The 24,326-nt window shown below is 37.8% G+C and overlaps 1 protein-coding gene across 3 annotated transcripts in view; it reads right to left on the reverse strand.

The window, feature by feature from the left end:
• LOC127998349 (amyloid-beta A4 precursor protein-binding family A member 1) overlaps positions 1-24,326 on the reverse strand; it is a 51,823-nt gene that overhangs the window by 8,578 nt on the left and 18,919 nt on the right. For 2 of the 3 annotated variants that reach the window (XM_052592103.1, XM_052592102.1), the window contains exons 2-8: positions 22,986-23,105; positions 8,428-10,079; positions 4,129-4,239; positions 3,565-3,604; positions 3,287-3,432; positions 1,306-1,338; positions 445-531 (exon numbers count right to left, since the gene is read on the reverse strand). In XM_052592103.1, coding sequence (XP_052448063.1) covers positions 445-531; positions 1,306-1,338; positions 3,287-3,432; positions 3,565-3,604; positions 4,129-4,239; positions 8,428-10,011 — 2,001 coding nt within the window. In that variant the 5' untranslated portion in view covers positions 10,012-10,079; positions 22,986-23,105. The remainder of the gene's footprint in view (positions 1-444; positions 532-1,305; positions 1,339-3,286; positions 3,433-3,564; positions 3,605-4,128; positions 4,240-8,427; positions 10,080-22,985; positions 23,106-24,326) is intronic. The other variant, XM_052592105.1, reaches the window with a different exon arrangement.

Here is a 24,326-nt window from a genome sequence, read left to right on the forward strand (position 1 = left end):
TCTAATCTGCTGATTCGCTGTTCAAGAAACATTTATTATTATGTTTAAACAGATGTATTGCTTAATATTTTGTGATTTTTCTTTTATGAAAAAGGTTTCTTTGATGAATAAAAAATTATAAAGAGTAGTATTAGAACTTTACAGTCACTTTTGATAATTTGTTTGCATCTTGGATGAATTAAGGTATTAATTACTTTGAAAATTAAAGTCTTACCAAAAGAAAACTTTTAAAGTTTATATTTTCATTTTTTTTAGATGATAAATAAAATGCTGAGTTCTCACGACCCCTGTAAAACACAAATATTCTGTCCGGACACTGCCTCCTTGTGATACACAGGATGTCTGCACTAGTATTTTGTACAGACTTGGTCAAATGTAGTGTGCTTCTACCCTAAGCATAGGTAATGAGTGAAACCAAAATCAATTTTATGGATGATGAAGTACCTGTGAGTCTGCATTGAGCACTTTGATTCTCTGAGTGGAGATGAAGAGGTCCACTTCTGTCATGGGCTGAGCTTCACCTTCTGGAGCCTGAAGATAGAAAACCACACAATATCACACACAGAGAGGGACAGTGACAGAATAACTCAGACAGAAGGAGAGACAGAGAGCTGACAAGGCCCAGAGATGCCACCAAGGAGCGTGCAAAGCAACTTTACCTGGCATTTCTAAAATTTGGCATCTTCGAGGCCAGATATTACAATAGTTTTCACTCTCTCCTTCATTGTGTAACTCTGATAACCTGCAAGTTTCTGTTAAAGCCAGCTAGTAATGCAAGTTGGCATGGGGTTACTTTGGTTAGTTTTGTACTTCATTTGAAAAGTTTCAGTGTGAGAGTGAGAAGCTGAGTTTTCCACCATGTGCAGGACAGGCTGAATTGAAAAGATCAAGAGAAGTGCAAGAGAAGTGCAAAACATGCTGTGCCAGATATACACCTTCAAAACAGCCACAAACACAGCACAGTGCCTCAGAAGGAACAAAATATGATACACAGAAGAAGAAAGTAAAGATCACTTGCATTTTCTGTATCCAGCAAACTAGACTTTCCTAATTGTGCACTTATTCCACGACTCGCCCGTGTAAGATCTGGTGATAAAACTGAGGTAATGTTTGGTGTGGAATGAACAATGGCTAACAGACTGTGCGGACGGACACAGGTACATGACTCGTTGCTGGATTCAGAAAAAAAATGGCAGAGCGACAGGAAACATGAAAACACTGAAGTGTTGAAACCAGGAACAAAAAGAGAGAAGACGAAGAACAAAAATAAAAACAAAACACCAAACCGATGAGCAATTACTGCACCTTCTTCCTGTTTTTGGCTAATTTCTGGGCCGTCTGCTTAGCATGGAACAAACAAAGACAGGAACATTGTTAGAAAGAGCAGAGCTCAGCAAGACCAAACATATTTGAGGGATATTTCTGCTCAATAAGCTGCATCTGAAGAGTGTCTTCTGGGATATTTATCAGCGTGGGGTGACTAGAATGGATCCAGATGACACCAAGCCAAGCTAACTAGACACCACCCTGCTACAATATGTTGTCTTTAGTTTCATTACATGGTCATTTATGCCATCATCCACCAGGTGGCCCATTTGTTCTTTTAACATCACATGTTAACTATTGGTTTTATATTACAGAACATTCTGTTCATAAAAAAATCGACTATACAAAGCAGAGATGAGCTCTGCTAAATTTGATTAAGAGCAAGTTCAAACTTGCTAGCAGGCTTTGGTAATGCATCAAACTGGCCATCTAAGGAAGATTAACGTCAGGGCAGCTGAGACCGGGCGTATTGATTCAGATGTCTCTCCAAATGCAAGCAATTTACCCTTTACTTTATATACTGGATATGCTATTAACCTCGCAGTCATTTTGAGCTCATGATTGTATATGGGAGAAGATACGATGTCTCACACATGCAGATGAAGTGCAACCCAATAAAACAAAGATTTTATAACCTATGATCATCTTCAATTATATTTAATAACAGATTACATACAGAAAATAAAATATAGTGGTTCTTGTATAACCCATATGCATTTATATATTTGCAAAGGAAGGGGGCAAGTGCATCAATCTGAAGATTTGACATCTATTCGGCCCACATTGAACTGATGCCTCTTTAAATGGAGGGATCGTTCTCTATTATAAGAAAAGTGGGAAAACGGTCAGTAAAGACCTCATGCTATTTGTCATTCTTTGAAGGCTGCAAGATCACGAATGCATTTTTTAAGTTATGTCATCTAAAATATGAGAAGGGCCCCGACTCTGGCTTTTAAGAAAACCCGTTAAATCAAACAACCTACCGCAGCACTGTGTATTGACTGTAATTCAGTAAATATTCAATTAGTGTGAAGGTTTCACATTAATATTTGACCAAAATTCATTTGAGGAACGCTTTAACTATAATTGCTAAGAAGATCATATCATCTCATATTTTGTAGACCAGAACATAGGGATGTTATATTATATTATATCAATCAGTTTTGGATATGTAACGTGTAAGCACATATTGGATATTAAATTCTGGAACTCATCTCCTCTAGTTTACATTTAGATTAGAAAGTGTGTGTGTGTATGTGAGTGTGCATGTGTGTGTGCATGTGTGTGTGTGTGTGTGTGTGTGTGTATGTGTGTGTGTGTGTATAAATAAATAATTGTACCTCACAATACATTTTTTTGTGCAATCAACCAGTATGATACTGTTGTGTGTCATGCCTCACAGCGATCTGTAATTGAACATTTTAACACAAAATGTACATAGAAAGGAAAATGCTGAAGGAACACTAAATGGCATAGGTGCGGTAGTCACTGCATTTTTTAAGGTGGAGGTAAAAAATGCTGAGTAAAGCAGCTGACAGGGGGAATGGCTGATTTATGCTGCAGGAGGATGAACAGGAGCGAGGTGGTAAATGTCTCTGGTCCTTTAGGAATAAAAATCACAAGATAGGTCCCTGCATTTGACTTCAGAATCATTTCATTCCCTCAAGAGGACCACACACACTCTTAGTTTCATGATCATCTCTCTTCATCTGCTATGAACTGACGTTTCAATTTGACCATGTTGTATACGAGGAATAAAATGCTTGTGCAATAAATACACGCTCCGGATACAGTCAGAGCACAGCTCTGCAATTCTTGTGAAATCCCATTCTTTTGTCCTAAAACTGTCACTTTTGGTTTCTTGTAACATTCATGCTGCTTCTGAAGCAAGTATCGCTTTGTTTATTTCTCCTGATGAAGTTTACAACAGCGGGGGAAAGACAGAACCGTTTCACCTCACCTTAATGCGACTCACAGCCTCCTGAGCCTGCATCATGCGCACGTTTTTGGAGGGCGTCTTGTCTGAGAGCAGCTGGGTGGATCCCAGGTAGTTAGCAGCGAAGATGATACCGTCAATGAGGTCTTCTGGGTCACATGGGCCTGGTACTAACAGAGAGGAGAGGGACATTTCAGAACATCTTCAAAACAGGCTTAGCATGTGCTATCAAGATTCATTTCGGTGGCTGGGGACCCGAACGGGAACAGGAAATTAAAGGAAATTATAGGAAATCTTCTTACCTTCCACATATGTCGGGAATGAAGCAAGACTTCTCCTTGACTGCACATACAACAACAAGCACACAAATGACTCAATACAATATTCTCCAAGGCAAGTTGTTATTTTTAGTTATGGCACTTCATAATGCACTAAACTGGAACTATTTGCAGAAATAGTATAATGTATTTTATAGTGATTTTAGAACTGCTTAAGATGCCACTTCTTGGGCTTTTTAAAGATAATGGCCATTTAAAAACAATATCTTAAAAAAAAAAGTAATTACATTTCGAGACCCTGTATGCTTGCTTTGCTGTTTTATATAAACACACACACACACAATAAATAGCACAACTTTAATATGATTTAAACTTTATTTGCTCCAATTAATCCAATTTGACAGTATCTTGGATAAGTTATAATAACTATAATAACTTCTAAATCACACCGAGTCAGGACTCTAATGGTGCGGCCTATAATATGTGCCTAATTAAGTTCCTAGAGCACCTACTGGATATTATTACCAAGAATAATTAAGAATCATCCAATTTCAGCAGAGTTTTAGAGGTTTATTCCTAGCCTCCTACCTCTTTACTGGCTGGTGACGGAGACTCAAAGCTGTCACTCCCCTCGTGTGATGGCAGGTGACGGCTGGAAGACTCCGCCCCCTGTGGGGAGGTGGAGCCTGAGCCTGGAGACTGGACAAAACAGACAAACTAATTAATATTACATGCTGTACGCTTATTATTTTGGACAACTGATTGAAGAAATATAAAACCTACATTCACTCATGTGACCTTTAAAGTATGTTAGATCGATTAAAGTCTTCAAGTTTTTTCAATAACCATAATAAACAAATAAGAACAATTTATAAAAATGTTAAAAGCGAAGCATTGAGGTAAATTAAACAGATTGAGATATAATGAAAAGACATGCAAAACTGTGACACAATTCGAAACCGCCAAGTTTCAGTCAGACGTATCTGTTAAATGACTTCTGCTGGCGATAGACTCAGACAGCAGGTCAAGTGGGGAATAATTACAAAAGAAAAGTACATAAGAGATCTGTCTTCTTATATTGGCATCTTAAAACTACACCTCATCTCTCCGAAGAGGCCGATATGTGAAATACTAGGTAACAAATGAGTCATACCCTCAACCAGAGCACATTTGGAATAAAATATTAAAAGCTCATAACTAATATAATATAAATACTGCTCAGTCCCACAATGCATCTCCGTGACAATAATACAATCAGATAAACAGAATGAAAATGAACCTATCTGAAGTAGTGACAAATTGACAGATAAACCCCGAGCACATTCACACAATGAACTCCTCACCTCAACCCCATGGTCTACCTGATGCATCCAAAAATTTTCCATATCAATAAATGTTTCCGAAATCTGCAGTGAAAAATCTTCTTCCACAGGATACACTCAAATCAAGCAGATGTTGCTGTTTGGACCAGAGCACGAGAGCGAAGAACGTAAGAGCCTGATGAGTTCACAATGGCTCCAGACAACAGAGGTGATCAGGCTCCTGTTACAGCCCTACAGGAAAACTGTTCCTGGAACAGATCGCTCAAGAGGAACTTGGATCAGAGACCGCTACACTACGCAACATCAGTGCAGGCCTGTGGAAAAACACTCATTTCTGCTAAAGTGGAATAATCAGCACTTAGCTAACACTATTAGAAGTCACTATTAATAATTAACTCGCTTTTGAATTTTTGACTTGAATTCGACATACCCTGGATTTAACATTACCCATCCACAGTGAGCTTGTACAAAAAAAATCTATAATACTTCAAATAAATAAATTCATTTCAAGCATGTTAAGCGTTAATGCAGGGCAAGGGAAGAAGGCGGTTTTTCTTCTCTAGTGTTACATGAGCCTTGCTGAATTATTTACAGGCCGTCTCTTTCTGTGTCTCTTGACTGCACTAAATAAATCATATTGAGGAGGGCTTCTGATGAAATGTCAAATTCTGAGAACAACAGAGAACGGAAGCGTGCAGGACACCACCAAGTTCAGAGCAACTTTACTGGGGATTCTGGGACATCTGCAAGATGCATGACTGTTTAGTATTCACCGAAAAACTACAGAACATTGTTTACATGATCAGAACAAAAAACATTAAGACAATCATTTTTAAGTTCTGAGAAGTTGAGAATAACCAACGGTTTTTAATTTTAAATCGATTAAATATTATGATATAAAATGAATGATAAACATTTAGGATGCTGCTTTATTTCTAGGTCATGAAATAAATGTGAGAATTTTAAAAATAGATTATGAACTATTGAAGAGGTTCTTTGGATCATCTCAAATCATGCTGGAGAACATGATCATCAGGTTGTCGCACAAACTTGTGGAGTTGAGCGTTGCTATTAATAAATAAAGACAGATAAACCAAACAAATTCATGTTAATTGACAAACTTTTTACTGAGATTGTTAATATGATTTGTAATAGGAAAAAAAGTTACAAATCTGAAATTGCACTTTCACTAGTGGTCTCAGACTGGTATTGTTACTGTTAACTTATCTATAAAATAATCTAGAATTTGTTAACTAATCTATAAAAAACTATTATATATTTTTTTTCGGTAATTGAAATAAAGTTGAAATAAAATTAAACATAAATACAAACATGTTTATTTTAGCAAGTTGCCAGGCAATAATTCTCACTGCTTTTTAATAAGATAAAAAAAATTAAAAGGTAAAAATAAATTAATACATAAAATAAACAAAATCAGCAAAACCTAAAAAAAAAATTTGAAAATGAAAACCAAAAATATACAAAGAACAGCCAATTCAAAATATTAAAAAAATATATAATAGTAAACAAAATAATACTAAAATACTATAACATTGAGAAATGGTATTTCTACAGAGGCCTGAATAAAAAGACTTTGTGGGACGAGGCAAAATAATAAGCTACACATAAATATATCATCTGCACAGTCCTTTACAAACTCAATCATAATTGCAGTGGGTGGCAGTGGTGAAAACTCCCACTGGTAGTTTTCAATTAAGTGCAATTCTTTACTTTTTCCTCTGAATGCACAAGGAAGTGTTTCCTTTGTCTCATCAGATTGCCAAAAGCCCTCGATCCCTAAGAACTGCTTCCATATTAGGCCTTGTGCTCTTGAATACTGCTTATACAGACTATGGTGATTAATTACCACTGTCGGAATAGGCAACAGAGGAGCTTGGATTTGTGTTGTTTGTTTAATGAGTCAGAGTATGTGTATTTCTGTAATGTGTTGATAACAGACAATGTGACTGATTCTAGTGCGATTGAGTAAAACTAGGCAGCACTGAATCTATTAATTATGTAAATGGAAAATAAGAGATATCAAAAATCTCTAAATCTAATAAAAAGTTTATACCAACCATGTGCATACTAGAATGACATCTACTCATTATGTTAATAAAAAGGGTAATACTTATCAAAGCTAAGGGGAAGGAAAAAAAAGAAGAAGGATGGATGATATAAAGAGCGTGAGGGAAAGCAAAGTAAATCAAGTAAAGACATGGTAATTTTGCTGCCTTATACAGAGAGCTCATCTTTCTCTCTCTGCTCTGTTCAGACAATGTCTGTTGTGGCTGTGGAGCAGGACAGCTTCATTTGCACACGCTGGTCATGTGTAGCACTCACAGAATTCAGATGAGCCCTCCAAGCCACGGATAAGGAGAGCCGTTCTATGAGTGTGAGCAGTCCTCATTTTCTAGCGACATGCAATTTGTCTGGCGCCGTGGCAGACACCACTCATGAGACAGAGACTAGTGTGTGCCATCGTCCTCTCCAGAAAAGACAGTGAAAGAGCGATGGAAGTCACGACCAGAGGAATGATGCAAGGCTGCTTCAGCCGAGCAGAACAACAATCCAATTGTACACATCCTCCCTGAGAGACTGTATTTGTAATTTGCTGCACCTGCTACAAATATCATAAAGTACACAGCATAAAGGCAAACAGGCCTACATATCTAATCACTCTATTCAACCTAACCCTTTGCTATTGAATAGAAGAAAGTATAAGTAGGTATAATTATAAAGAAGAAAATATCCATTTCATTATTCTGATTTTCAGGCACAGTTTCATTACCTGCTGGCAAGTGGAGAACCAGGGGTAAAATCGTGCAGTGTAAAAGCAGTTTAAAACATTTAGTCCAACTGAAATTGTACTCATCCAGTTTTTGATGTGTATGTAATCAAATAAATATATGATGATGCTTTGTGCCATGAATACTTGAACAAATAGATGAAGAATGTGTGATGCAAATGTGCTTAAAGGGATAGGACACCCCAAAAAATAAAACACTACCATTGTTTTCTCAACCTCATGTCATTCCAACTTTTGTATAACCTTAAATATGCAAATTAAGTTATTTTTAAAGAAACCTTAGAGGTTTCTGTCCCTCCATTAAAGGGCCAGTTAACCACGATCCCAAAAATTTAGTAAAGGTATTGTAAAATGAATCCAGATTAGTTGAGTGGTTGACTTCAAGTCACGTGGAGACATACGATCGCTTTATATGATGAACGGTTTGGAAGAATAGACCTTTGTGACCTTTGTTAGAGGTTTGGTTACATGGACATGGACAATGGAGGGACAGAAACCACTCAGGTTTTAATTCAAATTATCTTAATTTGTGTTTCAAAGGTTAACCCAACTCTTATGGGCTTGGAAGGAGAATATGGTGCCAGAATTTGTATTTTTGTGGTGAGCTGTCCCTTAAAGAGCAACTTTGTAAGCAAGATTATACTACAGAAATAAAACTGAAAACATCAGCAGTGATGATGCTACAAAACGTAAACTGGAAAGCATCAACAGAATGGCAAAAAACAAGTCATTTAACATGGTTCAGCTCATACTCACATCGGCCCCTAGAGATGGCTGCAGGTCAGATTCTGCCGTAGGACTCAGGTCCTGCCTCATTACCCAGATGGGTTCTTTGGGCTCGTCTGGTGTATAGGGCGAGCGAACTGTCCTTGTCTTCACCTCCTCTATTGCCTCTTTGATGTCTTTAATAGCCAGTGAGATTGCGTCTCTCTTCTCTCTTCTCAGCTCTTCTGAGGGACTTCTGGGGGGCTGCTCTACACACTCTCTTTCACTTGTTGGCTCAGGGTGTTTGATTTCGTCCATTTGACCATGGGACTCTGACTCAGGCAACTCTTCTTCTGCATTACCGTCCTTGTCCAGGCCCATAGCGATACGCTCCAGGCTCTGTGAGCTCAGACTCTCCTTCACCTCTGCCACAATCTGGTCAATGTCTTCATCCTGCTCGCAGCTGTCGGCACGGGGGTACGGGGCAAACTCTGCTTCCTTCTCAGGACTGTCCGACTCTCCGTCAGATCGCTCGTCATAGTGGTGAAGCCTGGACCCAACAGCCTCCTGTTGCTGGTACAAGTCACGTTCGAAGAGCCTGAACTCCACCTTACGCTGTTGTGGAGTCTGTCCCTCAGCTTTTGTTGAGGGGGCATCTGTGATTTCCTCATAAACGTGCTCCTGAAGGGTGCATTCAGCGTAGGGCTCTGAGTATAGCTCATCTTCTGTTGCTCCACCTTCACGGGGCTCTCCTACTCCTGTAGGACTGCGGTACATGGGTTGAGTGTAAACATAATTGGAGTAGTTGGGGTTTATCGTCTCTGCATCATGGGGCCTCTCAGCATTGGGCAGGGGCTCTCGAGGTAGCGGAGGTGGCTGAGGTGGGTATTGGGGTTGGAGGTAAGCTGGACCACCGTGCTGTTGCTCAGACTCTGCGCTCTCGGTGTACTCCTCCGATTCTGGGCGAAGTGGGACAGCGTATGTGCTTTCGTCTTCAGGGTCTGCTTCCAGGACCATGACTGCATCCCCCTCTGCACGGTCTGTGTGGTTGTGGAAGCCACTCTCTGTGCTGGCGGATCGAGCCAAAGCACTGCCGGCATCTCCTTCGTCTTCCTCAGCTTCCTCTGGTTCTCTAGTGGGCAGCATGGCTTGTGTTGGAGAGATGAGATGCTGTTGTTGTTCCAGCCTGAGCTGTTCGGCTCTCTCCACATCTCGCTGCTGACTCTCCCGCTGTCGCTGTCTTTGTTGCTGCGCCCGGATTCGGGCCTCGTTGTCCCCCTGTCTGCGGTAACGTGTAACTGCAGGTCTGGGTATGGGTTGCTGAACGGGTTGCTGTTCGCTATCACCTTCTTCTGCTGGCCTTCTTGTTGCACGTGTGCGGTTCGTCCCTCCGTTAGATCCCTCGTACCTGCGGTAACGTGGAGCCCCCTGCTGTTGGGACTGGTAGTGATTATTCTCTGTACTGTGGTTGCTGTGTTGGTTGCGATGGCGACCGGAGCGTGAGCTGCCATCTCCATTGTCATTGTGTCTACGGTGGGATGAGGGGGGCTGTTGGCCCTCGGGGCCTCTACGCTCCAGGTCTGCCTCAGCCGCCTCTCTCAACTCCTGGCTATGCAGCGCCTCCTGGTGACTCATGATTGGAATAAGGGAAGGTCTAAACACAGAGCATTACTTCTTACTGTAGGACTCCACTCAAGCACCACCTGCAGAAAAACAAACAAAAACCAGATATAAACCTTGAAACAGTAGCAACCCTGTGAGAAAGATCATTTAAGCAGTCCATTAAAGGTGCACTCAGTGGTTATTCTCTCAGGTAGGGATGTTCATTTTGGTTATTTTTCCCAACAGACAACCGACGCTTGTTAACCGATTATTAAACCACAAGATAATTTTTAATTAGAATAGAATTCAATTAGAAATTATAAGTGTCTGTGATCTGTTAAATATACTAAAATGTGTTTCCCGGGGATTAGTTTTACATGTGCAAAAAGCAACAAACAACAAAACATGAGGATTCACATGGTCTTCACATCACATCATGCACCTGCAGCGCATAGAAAAACATAGAAAAACATAATAAAGCTAGTCTCTAACTAAAACAAAACTAAATTTCCGGTCATTTTTGGGCTGCGCAAAAGGATACAGACGGCAGAAAGCGGCATCCTATTTTTCTTTAGGCTTATTTTACACACATAGATTGTTTTTATTATGAATGTACACAAATAAAGGCAAACCATTTACTTTACTTATTATCTTTATTTAATGAATGAGGTGGTCAGACACATGAGTATTTGTTATATTTAACAAATAGTGGACAATACCCCTCCCCAACATGCAAAACATGTGGTAGAGAAAACCAGGCCTCTGGTTTCATGGTAACAAAGACACACTTCAAGATAAGATTGTTTTACAGCTCGAAGGAATGTAGAGTTTTCACTCTAAATTCACTTTGAAACAGACAAATGTACCCTTGTACTATACAGTCCATCCTAATTATATCTCCTGCCAGATATAACCACTTGAGAAATGCAGGAACATGTACTCAATTTCCCCATTTCATTATTTTTCCTCTTAAAGTGTTTCACTTATGTATTGATACAAAGAATTGCATACTACTGTTAACAGAAGGTCACAGGTATGCCATGTTTGGTATATTTTGGCTGCATTTGCATAATGGTCTAAATGTTTATTTATATTATATGTTGGTACCTATGGAAGGTATTTGTGTTACCAGAATATGTTTTAGTTTCTTCATCCAGATGGAAACATATGCCTTAGGACAAAAGGTCGTAAACCTTCCCTCCAAATGGGAATTTCGTGGCCTAGTGGTTAGAGAGTTTGACTCCTAAACCTAGGGTTGTGGGTTTGAATCTTGGGCCGGCAATACCACGACTTAGGTGCCTTTGAGCAAGGCACTGAACCCCCAACTGCTCCCTGGGTGCCGGAGCATAAAATGCTGCCCACTGCTCTGGGTGTGTGTTCACAGTGTGTGTGTGTTCACTGCTCTGTGTGTGCACTTTGGATGGGTTAAATGCAGAGCACGAATTCTGAGTATGGGTCACTATACTTGGCTGAATGTCACGTCACTTTCTTTCAAAGCTACCATTCCTCATTGGCTCACTCAAGTCCTAAAGGTGTGACACTGTCACCCGTTATAGATTACTGATCACCAGATCAGATAGGTTTTTTTGAGATGCAGAAACTGCAGGACAAGATGCAGAGCTAAGAGTCCTTAAAGGTGCTGTAGGGAACTTTTGTAAAAAAATATTTTTTACATATTTATTAAACCTGTCATTATGTCCTGACAGTAGAATATAAGACAGATCATCTGTGAAAAATTCGGACTATTTTAGATTGCTTCGGGGGTACCGCGGCGGAGTAATCCAGTACCTTTGTGATTCTTCATAGACATAAACAGAGAGAAGTAGTTCCGGCTACGATGTTCTTCCGCAAGACGCGAGCAGTTCTGTTTATTAACTGCTAGAGCGTCAAAAGTTACCTACCGCAGCTTTAAGAACCCAACCTAAGCTTGTGACAGGCTTTCATCCTAGTCTTTTCATTTCAAGATCCTCTGACTCAAACTGCTTCTTTTCATCAGCCAACTTCAGCAAATATCAACGTAAGCCTGCAGATTGCATCAGGACTCCTTTTCAGATAGAGAAGACATGCAAGTATCAAACTTTGTCTTATTAATTGATACAATAAGTATCATTTGCACTTTTTTACAACTGATGTTTCCCTAGATCTGTTGAATATCGAACTGTATCATAGCTTCATGACTTTATTTCTCTTCTCTTTACTGTTTAAGCTTTTACCCCTCTTCCTATGCCAACAGTGTGTGTGTGTGTGTGTGTGTGTGTGTGTATGTTAGACTAGTGTTTAGTAATAAAGTCTTACTTCTATCACACTTAATGTTGTTCATTGTTTGTTCATAACTGGAGTCCCTAAACATGCAGATTTTTGCTACATGCTCTGAGTAGTATTGTATAATAAGAACATTGTTTTCCTTAAACAGGAAAGTAACTTTCTTAGAATTGACAGACAGTTCACTCTGAGATGTCAAGTAAAGACTTACAGCGTATCTAAATATTTATAATTAATCATAACTAGTTATGATTGATTATTCATATTTCCCCTTTGAGCTTATTTACTACATTTATGAATAAAAAAGTTGTTTCCACTGTCAAAGAAAAAAAATAAAATAAAGCAATTTCGCTGTTGCCGCATGTGTGCACAAAGTTAAGCTTTGCTACTTTGACAATCATTATCATAATAAAATACAGTCAAGTCAAACATATGGAAAAAAAAACCCATACTGCTCAGTTTAAATATGTAATAAAATCTGTGCTGTAATGTTATCACTGTACCGCCATGATGTTATGCAAAACATTTGTTTTTTACGTGGATAATGGAACTTTAGTGTAGTTTATAATAAATAATAATTTGTCATTCAAATACATCGCGAATACAGAAATATTTTATTTTGTGTCGAATGAGAGACCCACCATTGGTTTCGGTTTCATTTTAGCATATTTGTTTGGCATGTTGTTTATGTAGCTATAACTTCTTTCAGGCTATTTTTAATTCTTGTTATTTTTAATTAGTGGAGTGAGGGGAACAAAAATAGCATAGCTATATTTATAGTGTTTATTATAATGTTTGTAAACATTTCATGTTGGCATTAGGCGTATTTTTGAATGAAACAATAAAATGCAACTTTTTTTCTCTCTAAAAACAAAAATTTGTATACGCGTAGCATAGCCTATATCAACAATGCAGCAAATATTTTTTTATATTTTGATAAATTACTGAAAATAAATAAATAAACTTTTTAAACTGATTGTTTAAATGATTGTATTAATCTGTCAAAATTCTTAATGGTCAGTTAACGGTTAACCGGTTAAAATGAACATCCCTACTGTCAGGTACTACATACAAAGAAATGAATATTACTCATTAATCAAAAAACATTATTCAATTTATTTTCAAACAGTGATGACGACTCCAGTTATATCCAAACTAGAAAATGTCATAGGCACATGTCTGGGCTTCATTAGATTCTATAATGTTTTCCAATGAGAATTAAGACTAGTTCACCTCCAATCAAATTTCTGCACAATCATGGGTGGGGGGAATGGGGATCCATCATTAACCTTTTTGTTGCTGATGTTTTATTCATAGTGACATTTACTATGCTACTACATATCAAGATTAGCTGCCTCTACGATGTTAAAATATATGAGAATGTTGCACCAATCAGTGAAATGCTCAATTACAAGGCAATTATGTATAGTAGTAGAATTATTTCTACCTGCCTTTACTGTGACCTCACAATGTATTCCCACACAACTGCTAGAAATGCAAAGAGCTGTAGAAGAAACCCCAAGCCTCCACTTTCATATCTCTTGTTACTCCCATTAACATCAGCTGTGATTTGATAAGCACCACATAACAAGCTGAATAAGATAACACAATCATTTTAATAAGAGAACTCATATTCAAACTCGTCAAGCTATCTGACCACTCATATTTTCATATTAACCTCTTCCCTTTTTTCTGTCTGAATGAGCTCCTGAGTAGGGCTGAGCGATTAACTGCTTTTGCGATAATATCTTGATATGAAGAAACATGATTTTCAATCGCAGAGGCTGCGATTACACAGTCACGTGACACACGAGGGTTCGACCCTGAAGATCTTTCGGTGTATGACATCAAAGTATGGTGAGAGAAAGCATACGGAGACATCTGCGACTGATTGAAGTTGTTAAATAAAAATGTCATTCATATCAATTCATGCATCACCTAATTTCATCTTAAAATATAGGTCTACAGAAAAGAACATTTATGTTTAATCTATCTAATATTGTGTAAGTCATAATATACAATGATTTATAGCGTGTCTTTGTTGAATAATACAGAACATAAAGAGCATAAAAATCACTGAGGGCATTCACATACATTTGGAACTAGTGAAAGAAAGCACTACTAACTAGACCAGACGATTCAAAAGCTCATTTAACACAAATATATTTGTGATATATTTACCACAAAAAAGGTAGCTGCTTATCAGCTTGCATATTATTATATTAAATACTACAAACAACTACATTACGATCAGTAAGCAGAGCATTAGTTTTATCAAAAAATAAATAAATAAATAAAAGTAGGGACAATTTATCTGGTAATTAACAACATTATGCCACACATGATGTCCAGTTGTACTGAACCAGGCATATTTCTTTAAGAGCCACATGAAATGACAGCCACTGGCATACTTGCAAAATTTTCTCCAAATGTTTTCATTAAAATACCAAACTTTTGACATTTCTGGAGCATTATGATGGGTGACATTTTGCAGCAGACTTCCATCTGGAATTGGACGACGCTTGAGACGAGCTGTGATTTCTTATTCATCAACACAAACAATTAGCCACACTTTCATTCGCTTCCTGACAGCTTACCTAGAATGAACAGCAGTGTCTCTAAACTGTTAGAGAGAGGAGAGATGTGATAGAAACATGCAGCAGCGTAACAGCCACCTGAAACATGAGTCACCCCTGTATACGTGACGTCTGTTTCCATGCATGACGGAGTATGGCATGTTGTTAGAGATATCATGTCAGAAAGAAGTCACAGTGCTCGTGTTCCTGTGAGGTGTGATCAAAAGTGACGGAGCGCATACTGAACCCATCAGAAGGCAGCAGTAATTGGTGTAGACGTGAGAAGGTGCTGGAATGCCGGAGGAAATTAAATGACATTGAGCTCCCCTCCGTCGTGTCACCAGTTTAAAACATGTACAAAATACTGAAGGCAACCACCTTGGTGATCTGAGCCAGAGGCCAAAAAACACCCCATGCATGCACAGGAAAATTACAGAAAACATTTAAAAATGAATTAAAGGATTGAAAATAGGTTCTATGAAATTATGTTTGTGAAGTGGAAAATTGAACATAATACCTTTTCAGAACATAACTTTAAAAATATATTTTTAAACAAATGTAATTATTTAACAATACAATGTCTAAGATTATTTTATAGTGATTTGCATCTGATGTAAATGCATATTGTTTTAAAGATGTTTAGATTATTTTACTGGAGAATCTGACATATGGTTTCAGAAAATGACAATTTGCCAGTGGGCTTAAAAACTTAAAATATAATTTTAATATACAATTTTGCACCTCAAGTAACTATCTAATTTAAAGGAAGTTGAGATTTTTCATCAGAAATACTGTTTGCCAGCACACAGAGGAAGCAGCAGCTCCAGTTGCTGTGGTGAATCCCCCTCCTCGGCCTGAGTAGGACGGTGTGTTCAAAGACTGTAGAAAAATGTCAGACTGTGAAAACTTACAACTCCTCCCTTCTTTAAGCAACTGCCTCACCCAGAATTATTCCCAGACAGAGATACCTCAACAAGAGAGAAAGAGAGAGAGATTCTTGGCATGGCTGAGTCAGGCAAATCAATCATCCCTGGACTGACAGACCTACAGTAACAATGTGATCCTAGTGGGATGATCATTTACCATTATTGATTTTGCACACAACATCTCTCAGAGTCTTTCCTCTCCAGAATATCCAGAATATCAACTTGGAATATGCAAACATAACATTCATAAACTGTACATTTTTAAAGGCTCAATGAAACTAAACTGGATGTTTCTGCATCTACCAGCAGGGACTAACTGGCTCATAATATAATAACTAGCTTTGTTTTTGATAACTTCCACTAAAATTTATTGTTTCAATATAGAAAAAATAGGAAAGAAAATTGCTTTTGTCAAAGCATTTCAGTGTGATGCGTAACAACAATACGTCTCTTTTTCTGTTTGTGTCCTGGTCAGGATTTCTTAATTTCTTAAATTGTCTGGGTTGTGAATTTTTTTTTTCTAATTATGTGCTCTCTACAGTCCCCCTTATACACTATGTGTTTTTGTATTTGCATCACGATTTCCTGTTCTCAGTAGATCCCACCTTCTTGCACTACCACACTATATCCAGTCATTACCTTTAGCCAAAATCTAGACTTAATTTAGAAATCCCAGCCAGGACAAATCCAAAAGAAAGAGAACGTAAAGTCAGCCTATAGCTTAGAGATCAGTAAAAACATAACAAATTATCAATATCTGGTTTGCATTTCAACAAAAGCTCCAATGAATAACCATGCTGTGAAAAATTGATTCAGGCTCTAAAACAGTCTACTTATTTCTATTTGAGGAAATAGTAAAATGTCAACATATCTCCATCAAAGAACAAACATCCAGAGCTTTAGACGTGCACTTGGAAAAACCTCTAGATATTATGCAAATGAGTGTTTGAAAATAACCCTTAGAAAGTTCTATCAGCTGTACATGCAGCGTGGGTTGAAATCAGCATGACTGTGAAAACGTGCTGAAGGTCACTTTTGAAAGTAGAGGAGCTGGCAAAAGCTGGGCCAGCTGACAAAAAGGACTGCTGATACAGAGTAGCCATGCCATTTTCAACCATTGCTCTCTCTCTCTCTCTCTCTCTCTCTCACACACACACACACACACGTACTGTAAGGTTCTCATACATGCAGTCTTCAGTATGTGTGAGGAGCAGGTTTAATCAGAGAGTGTTCACAGCTCTCTCTCCCACACAGTTCCCAGCGGAGGTCTCACTCGGTGGCTTACCCACAAGGACAAGTCAGCATGGAGTCTCTTCTGCTCCTCTCAGAAAGCACGATGCGAGTAGACGATGAACCATGGGTTGAGGTTTCAGAAAAATTCATTTGTGTCACTGTTTTGAGTACCAGAAACATCTAAGCATCCCCCAAAAGAAGAGAAATTGAGTAGAACCAAAACTGCATAATATATTAAAGTCACTATGACAATTCCACAATTTTATGGAGTAAAAAAGTCATTCTGAATATACTGTTAATGTTGAACATGCAGTGAACGTAGATGGGAACTAAGGCTTCTCAGATTTATGTTGTCTGAAGCCAATAGCTGATACAGTTTTAATGTATCTTGTTTTAAGTATATTTAAATTCTGGTAAAACAAGAAAACATATTTTATGTGACTTCTAACAATACTGCAGTGTGTTTTCCCCTCAGTGATATCACAGTGTAACAAACGAGGAGGTGGAAACTGATGGTTTAAGACCTTTACCAACCCTCAGTCAGAACTGAAAAGATTCATGGCTGCAGACCTATCTGCGGGTGGTTGGCCAAACTCAGCAGACACACTCACTCATCCACACCCACAGCAGAGTGGATCTAAAGCTGGCAGGGAGTGTGGCTCAGGCAGCCTGTCAATAAAGACAGACTGCTGTTTGGCTGCAAACAAACACTGCTATTGATTAGAGCCTGCAGTCCTACAGCGGAAAGGGCAGGGAATGAACCATTGCCTCAAGATCACCGACGGGACTCACCTGCTGATAGACAAATCCTGCGATCAAACCTGGTCAGAACTGGGTAAAGACACTGGCTGTGTCCACCTTACCTTGCTGCTCAGTCAGTCAAAGCCCTTTTTGTTATGAATGCACATCTTAAACTGGTTTTAGAGTGACGTCCAAGGTAGAAACTTTCACTTCTGATGATCAACAGACAGTTCAACAATTGTTGCTTAATCTAAACCAATTTTTGTCCAAAATACAAATATATTAACTAAACTAAATTAATACCTTTGTTCAGCAAGGACGCATTAAATTGCTCGGTTGTTTTATAATGTCACAAAAGATTTCTATTTCAGTAAATGTTGTTGTTTTGGATTTCTATTCATCAAGGAATCCTAAAAATCTTTCATGGTTTCCACAAAATATGACACAACCGTTTTCAACATTGATAATAATAAGAAATGTTTCTTAAGCAGCAAATCAGCATAATAAAATGATTTCTGAAGAATCATGTAACTTTGAAGTAATGGATGCTGAAAATTCTGCTTGGCATCCCAGGAATAAATCACATATTAAAACATCTAAAATAGAAAACTATTTCTTTAAATTGTAATATTTCACAGTATTGCTATTTTACTTAGTTTTGAACAAATGATTACAGCCTTGATGATCATAAGAGACTTCTTCAAAAACATTGAAACATTTACTGACCCCAAATTTTAAACAGTAGTGTATGTTGATATTGTACAATTTGGAAGACTACAAGCAAGGATATAATATAATTTAATTCATACTTATAAAAGTAAATTAATTATAATGTAAAAAAATACAGTATAAAGTTATAAATTAAAGCAAAAAATTGTAAGTACAGATTTGTGGGATATCACAGGCAGCATTGAATACAGCTATTCAATGGGAGGTCTCACAGACAAGACTGGGTTTGGGTGTTCTAGGCAGCATTGTATGTGTTTCAGATTCAGTTATGAAACCAGTGAATCTCATACTTTACAGTGAGTCACAGCAACAGCAGAAGTCTCCTCTATTGAAACAATGACAGTGACTCAAACAGCAGCTCAGTGAAAGCAGACAAAACAGTCTCTGAGTGGCTCCTCAAGGCCGGAAGTCAACTAGCAGTGTAATTCAAACCAACGTGAAACAACAGTGACTCTAAATCACCATAATGTATTATCATACACCTAATGACCTCAAGTCAACTCCAGCACAAGATGAACTCCACAGTGCAATCTGTCCACCAGTTGTTCCTCATCTAGGAGTCTCTTCCTAATTACTAACTACACACACGCATCAAGTTAAAAAAAATAAAAAATACGCAGCCAGCATGGCAAGTTTGAGTGAATCGTTGCTCTAACAGGATTACCATTGCCAGAGTTTACTGACAGATTGGGGCAGACAAAGGGCCAGTGGACTGAGAAAAGAGAGAGAGAGAGATGCACAATAGCGTTCTGGGGCTCCTGTCAAAGATGGACTGTGTTTGGGTGGGACGTGCCATAAAGCGTCAAACAAATCCATTAAAACAAGTCGAACCCCACCCACTAGTTTTACTGATTCAGGCGTATTAAAGCACACTACACTGGACACACTGACAGATGGTGTCACACTATGACAGACAGCAAGCTCAGCTGAATCGACAGTGCTGTGTATTTACTATGCCAAGAGAATAAGTACAGAACCCGCTGTAATATCGCTCTGACATGCGATGAAGCTACAAGAGGCCATTCAAAACAACGTCACATGTCATTATTTGTGATAAAAATAAAAATAAAACACAGCTATGTTTGTCAACTCTACTTTATACCATTCTGATTTACCAGGAAATGTACTGAGGAAACTGTTTCAAATAAGATCAACTAAGAACAATTCAAGCTTTTCAGACAACCATATTAACATTTAATGATTAGAATGTTTATTTCTTGGTACAACATAAAAATAAAAATAAAAATTATACATGAATCTGCTCTGACAGATGCCGTTTTTTATTCTCATAACTACAGCTGAATTGCAAGTACAGAATTGTCGGTCAGCATATGTAGGATTCTAGTGAATTGTTTATTATTCCCTGAAGGAAGGTCTATTAAAATGATGTGGTTCTCCTTCATTTCAAACGGTGTCTTGGGAAGCTTTGAGAAAAGACGTAAATGAAGACAGATTAGCACACCTCTCTAAATTGGCCAATCAATGGTATGGATCTAACCCTCCTCCCAGCCACTCACATCTGCCTTCGGCAAATCAAATCTGACCTGTGACACACTGTAACTGGATCAGCCAATAAAAACCCTCGTAGCAACTGAAATAATTATATTTGTCAAAATAATGATGAACGATGTAGCAGTCACTCAGTAGGTCAAGGACATAAGGACATTCGGTCTAGCAGTGATGATTCCTACCAAACTGCTGTAGAATTCAGACTGTATACTATCAACAGTATCTAAAATGAAATAAAATGATGAATATGTCAATATATATATATATCACTATTCCTTATTATTTGATTTACTGGCTTAATCAGTGACTAGAGGAAGTGCATTATAAGGAGTGTGAAGATAATTACTTGTGGCATGCCTTGCTAATTATTTACAATTTTGGTGAGCCATGTGATAAAACACTGACAAACATTCCTACATTATAAAATAAGTCTAGCAAAATAAAGCCTTCAGGATATATGGGCTTGAGTTATCCTCTTCAATAGGAACTATTGCAAGACTGGAAGTGATTTTGTTTTAATCTTCCTCCAGCCTTACTGACTGTGGTCCTCATGAGTTTGTGTTGTTCTGTTCTTTTTCTACACATCACTTCCACTACACTTCCAAAGAACGTAACTCTTGAGATATTAAAGGCAGATCCATCAGATGTAAATCAAGGTGAACGAACTCTTAGAAGATGTAAGAGCAGCATATCAACTGACAAGCAAGGAAGATTACAGTATCAGTGAAAAAGAGCACGACTAATGAAAAGATCACACTTACCAGTGTAGATTTGCTTGTGCATCTGAATTTCACAATGTTACTCCAACACAGCGTTGACCTAAAACAGTTTTCACTGCTTTTTCATAGTCTCTCCTTGTCCACTTAACACAGTGGAATCTCAGATGACTCCAGTTATCTAATTTTCAATGTCAAAAGACTCCTAACAGTCTTTACAAAAATGAGCTGTTCACATCTAAAGATAAAAAATATATATAATTATGGGATTATTTATCACCCTCATGTCATTCCAAACTGTATTGTCTTCTTTCTTCTGTTGAGCACAAAAGCAGATATTTTAAAGAACGTGCTACTCGCTAATTTCCCAAAAAAATTCCTATGAACAGAGACTGGAGTTTTCAAGCTTCAAAAAGGAAGCAAAAACACCATCACATATCTTGAAAATAAGCCAAATTACTTTTGACTTTTTGCTCTGAATCCATAAAACACAAATAAAATCTCTTTACAGATAATTGTTTCAGAAGACTAGTGTGTGTGTGTGTGTGTGTGTGTGTGTATGTGTGTGGGTGTGGGTGTGTGTGTATTAAAATATATATATATATATATATATATATATATATATATATATATATATATATATATATATATATATATATATTGTTTGTGTTTTACTGGAAAAGAAAAATTGAGGTTGAGTAAATGACAGAATTTTGGGGTGAACATTTTCACCTTTTATACTGAGAGAAAGAGAAAGAAAAAGAAAGAATGAATTTGAATGTAAAAGTCTGCAAAGAACTCTACAGAATCAAAGTTCAAGAATCAATAATGTGCCCTTCTTATAATGTTCATTTCTCACAATGGGGAAAAACAAACAAACATATTAATTAATCAATCAATTAATGACACAAAGCATGCAGTAAAAAGCTACTGGTCCCATAAGAAATGATGAAACGGTTTTTATATATTGACAACACCCCCAATAGGACAATGGTGTGGTCCGTCTCTACTGCTTCTTCCTCTTCTCACTATTTATATCACACAATGCACAGCTGTTGCAATGGCAACAGATATTAACTGACCTTTTGTGCTTGAAGCAGAATGAAAATCGAAGGGATTGCCTGAGGATAAGAGTCAAATCCAGCTGCAATCTGATAGAGCAGATTAATTTAGGACTGCAAGATACACCTGAATAACAAAACCGTTTAAAAGCGTTTGTGCTGAAATCAACCACAGGCTCTTCAACAGCTGCACATATTACTATTATTGTGGTTTAATTATAACTTAATTGTTAACAACACACAGAGCAACATAAAACTGCTAATACTTTCTAATGTATGGCTACTGTTTTCCTACCAAAAATGAAGTCATGTCATTATGGAACTGGCTTTTGTTAGTTTAAGAGAACTGGAACAAGCTAACAGAATGGAAAGTGATACTGGGTGCACTGGAAATCCCTTTCTTAAATGATTTCCAATTCAAACAATATTCCCAAGAAAACATGGATTTTGAACATTTTGGACAATGACCCATTACATGCTGTGGTGAATCAGACCCACATGACCTGACAATGGTGGACAGAAAGGAATGAAACTGAATGCTGTCCAAACCATCACACAGGAAGCACAAGAAAACACATTAGATTAAGAATGGCATTGTGCCCTGACAAGAGAGGAAATGAAAGTCTGGTGTTCAAGGACAGATTTCACTCAGTCAGTGAGGGAGAAAGTCATGCTCTGTTTCAAAACCTAGTGAAGGATACAACATTTTAAGGCATCTTATGTGCACTCCAGACTCAAAATCTGATCCAGACTTTATTGGTGACACCTCGTTTTAGCCAAATTAAAAGGCAGGTTGCCGTGTATCTTTAGTGGAGAAAGCACTCCCAGAAGAGCTCCAAGTTCAATTTCAATAGCACCATGCAAATTTTTGCATGATTAAAAATGTGTGTGTGCTATTTACTTTTAGGATGGAACCAAGCAGTATGGAATTTAGGACATTTTGTAATGTTGTTTTCCTACCAAAAATTTGTATTATAATGGTCATGATTGGATGTAATGGTCACTGCCTTGGATGTAAGAGGTCTATGTATAAAGCTTTCTAGAAAAGAGCTGTTAGAGGTTATTCTAAAAACTGTGAGGAAAAAATACTGAGCTCTTTTTTAGCTCTTGAGTTTAAGTTTGTTTTGAGGGCGATATTAAAATGTCCTAAGAATGTTAGATAGAAAGAGCAGCGCAGTGTTCTGAAGGGAAAGAAAGAGAGATTCGAGGCATTGGATCTTTGTCAAATATATGACAGAATGAGACAGGACTCACCTCCCAGGCTCATATATCTTGTGTGTGTGAAGCAGTGCCAGTACCAGGGTGAAGAGGGATGTCGAGGTAGATGAGTTAGGGGCCTGGCGGTTGTTAGGGTCAGTGCTCAGGATCAGGATGCTGGGGATGGAGGAAAAAAACAGCTCAGCTCCAGATGGGTGCAGAGTCAGACAGTGCCAAACATTTCAATACAGATACAGAAAGAATTTAGCATTAATGAATATATTGTTAAATACTATAAACATATGTATACTTTTTACTTTTCCAGTGAAAATATCTACACATCTTTAACAAAAAGTGAGAGAGAACTGTTCCATTTTGATAAAATGTTTTACTTAATTTAAGATCTATCACTGATTAACTTCCACCGTATGATGCATCATTGGAGAAACTTATCAAATATTCACAATAGTTTCCCAAAACATGGTTGCATCTCTGTCATTTAAACCACATTGGTTTAACAACATAAGACTGTTGTTAATAGATTCAAGATCATGTTAGGTTGTCTGTTTTGCCCAAGAGCACAATCCATTTAGATCCATGTCTTAATAAGGACAGAATAGTGGCACGTCCTAACAAGGAACACTGTTTCTAACCACAGTTCGAGAGCTGCAGTTTCAAGTTCCAACCAAGCTTGCCATGCTTTTTGCAAATGTTTGTTGAAAATATGTTTTCAGGAGTCACTGAACTATGTTAGTAACAACAGGACTTGCAACCATAGTTGGCTAATGATGCTTTTGGGCCAAAGTCGTGTTCTGGCCCCTGTATATGGCTTGGGTCAGTCTATGTGATTTTAGCTTATGCCTGAAGGAAGTCTTTTCTCTCAGAAAAGCAACAGCATACCTCTGCTCAACACAATGTACAATTTGAGCTATCATTCATGTCTGTATCACAAACAGTGCAGGAGTGTTATAATTACCAATCAGTTAGGAGTTTTAAAAACCTGAGTAATGTAGTTTTGGTTGCTTTAGCCCGACACTCAAAGCTCTTAATAAAGCAAAGCAAATTTGCACTGCATCCTTCTTTATTAATGATGCATGAGGTGGTAACAAAGTAAAACTGAAAATAAATAAACAAATAAATTACATTTCAATATCAGCTTGAAGCTTCTCAAATGCGACTCCCGATCATGAAACTGCAAAGCAGAACAGACGTGATGAATCTACATTCAAACCCAGAGCCACACCAAACTGTCAAGGCATTTACTGGAGATGTGTATGAGGAATGTTTGCTGCGGTGTAAAATTTCAATGACTCTAAATTCTTCTTTAGCTTATGGTATTTCCAGGAAAGCCACCAAATGATCTAAAAGATAAATAAATTTCATATTTAAGAAAATATT

The sequence above is a fragment of the Carassius gibelio genome, chromosome A5 (assembly GCF_023724105.1).
Source record: "Carassius gibelio isolate Cgi1373 ecotype wild population from Czech Republic chromosome A5, carGib1.2-hapl.c, whole genome shotgun sequence".
Lineage (NCBI taxonomy): Eukaryota > Metazoa > Chordata > Actinopteri > Cypriniformes > Cyprinidae > Carassius > Carassius gibelio.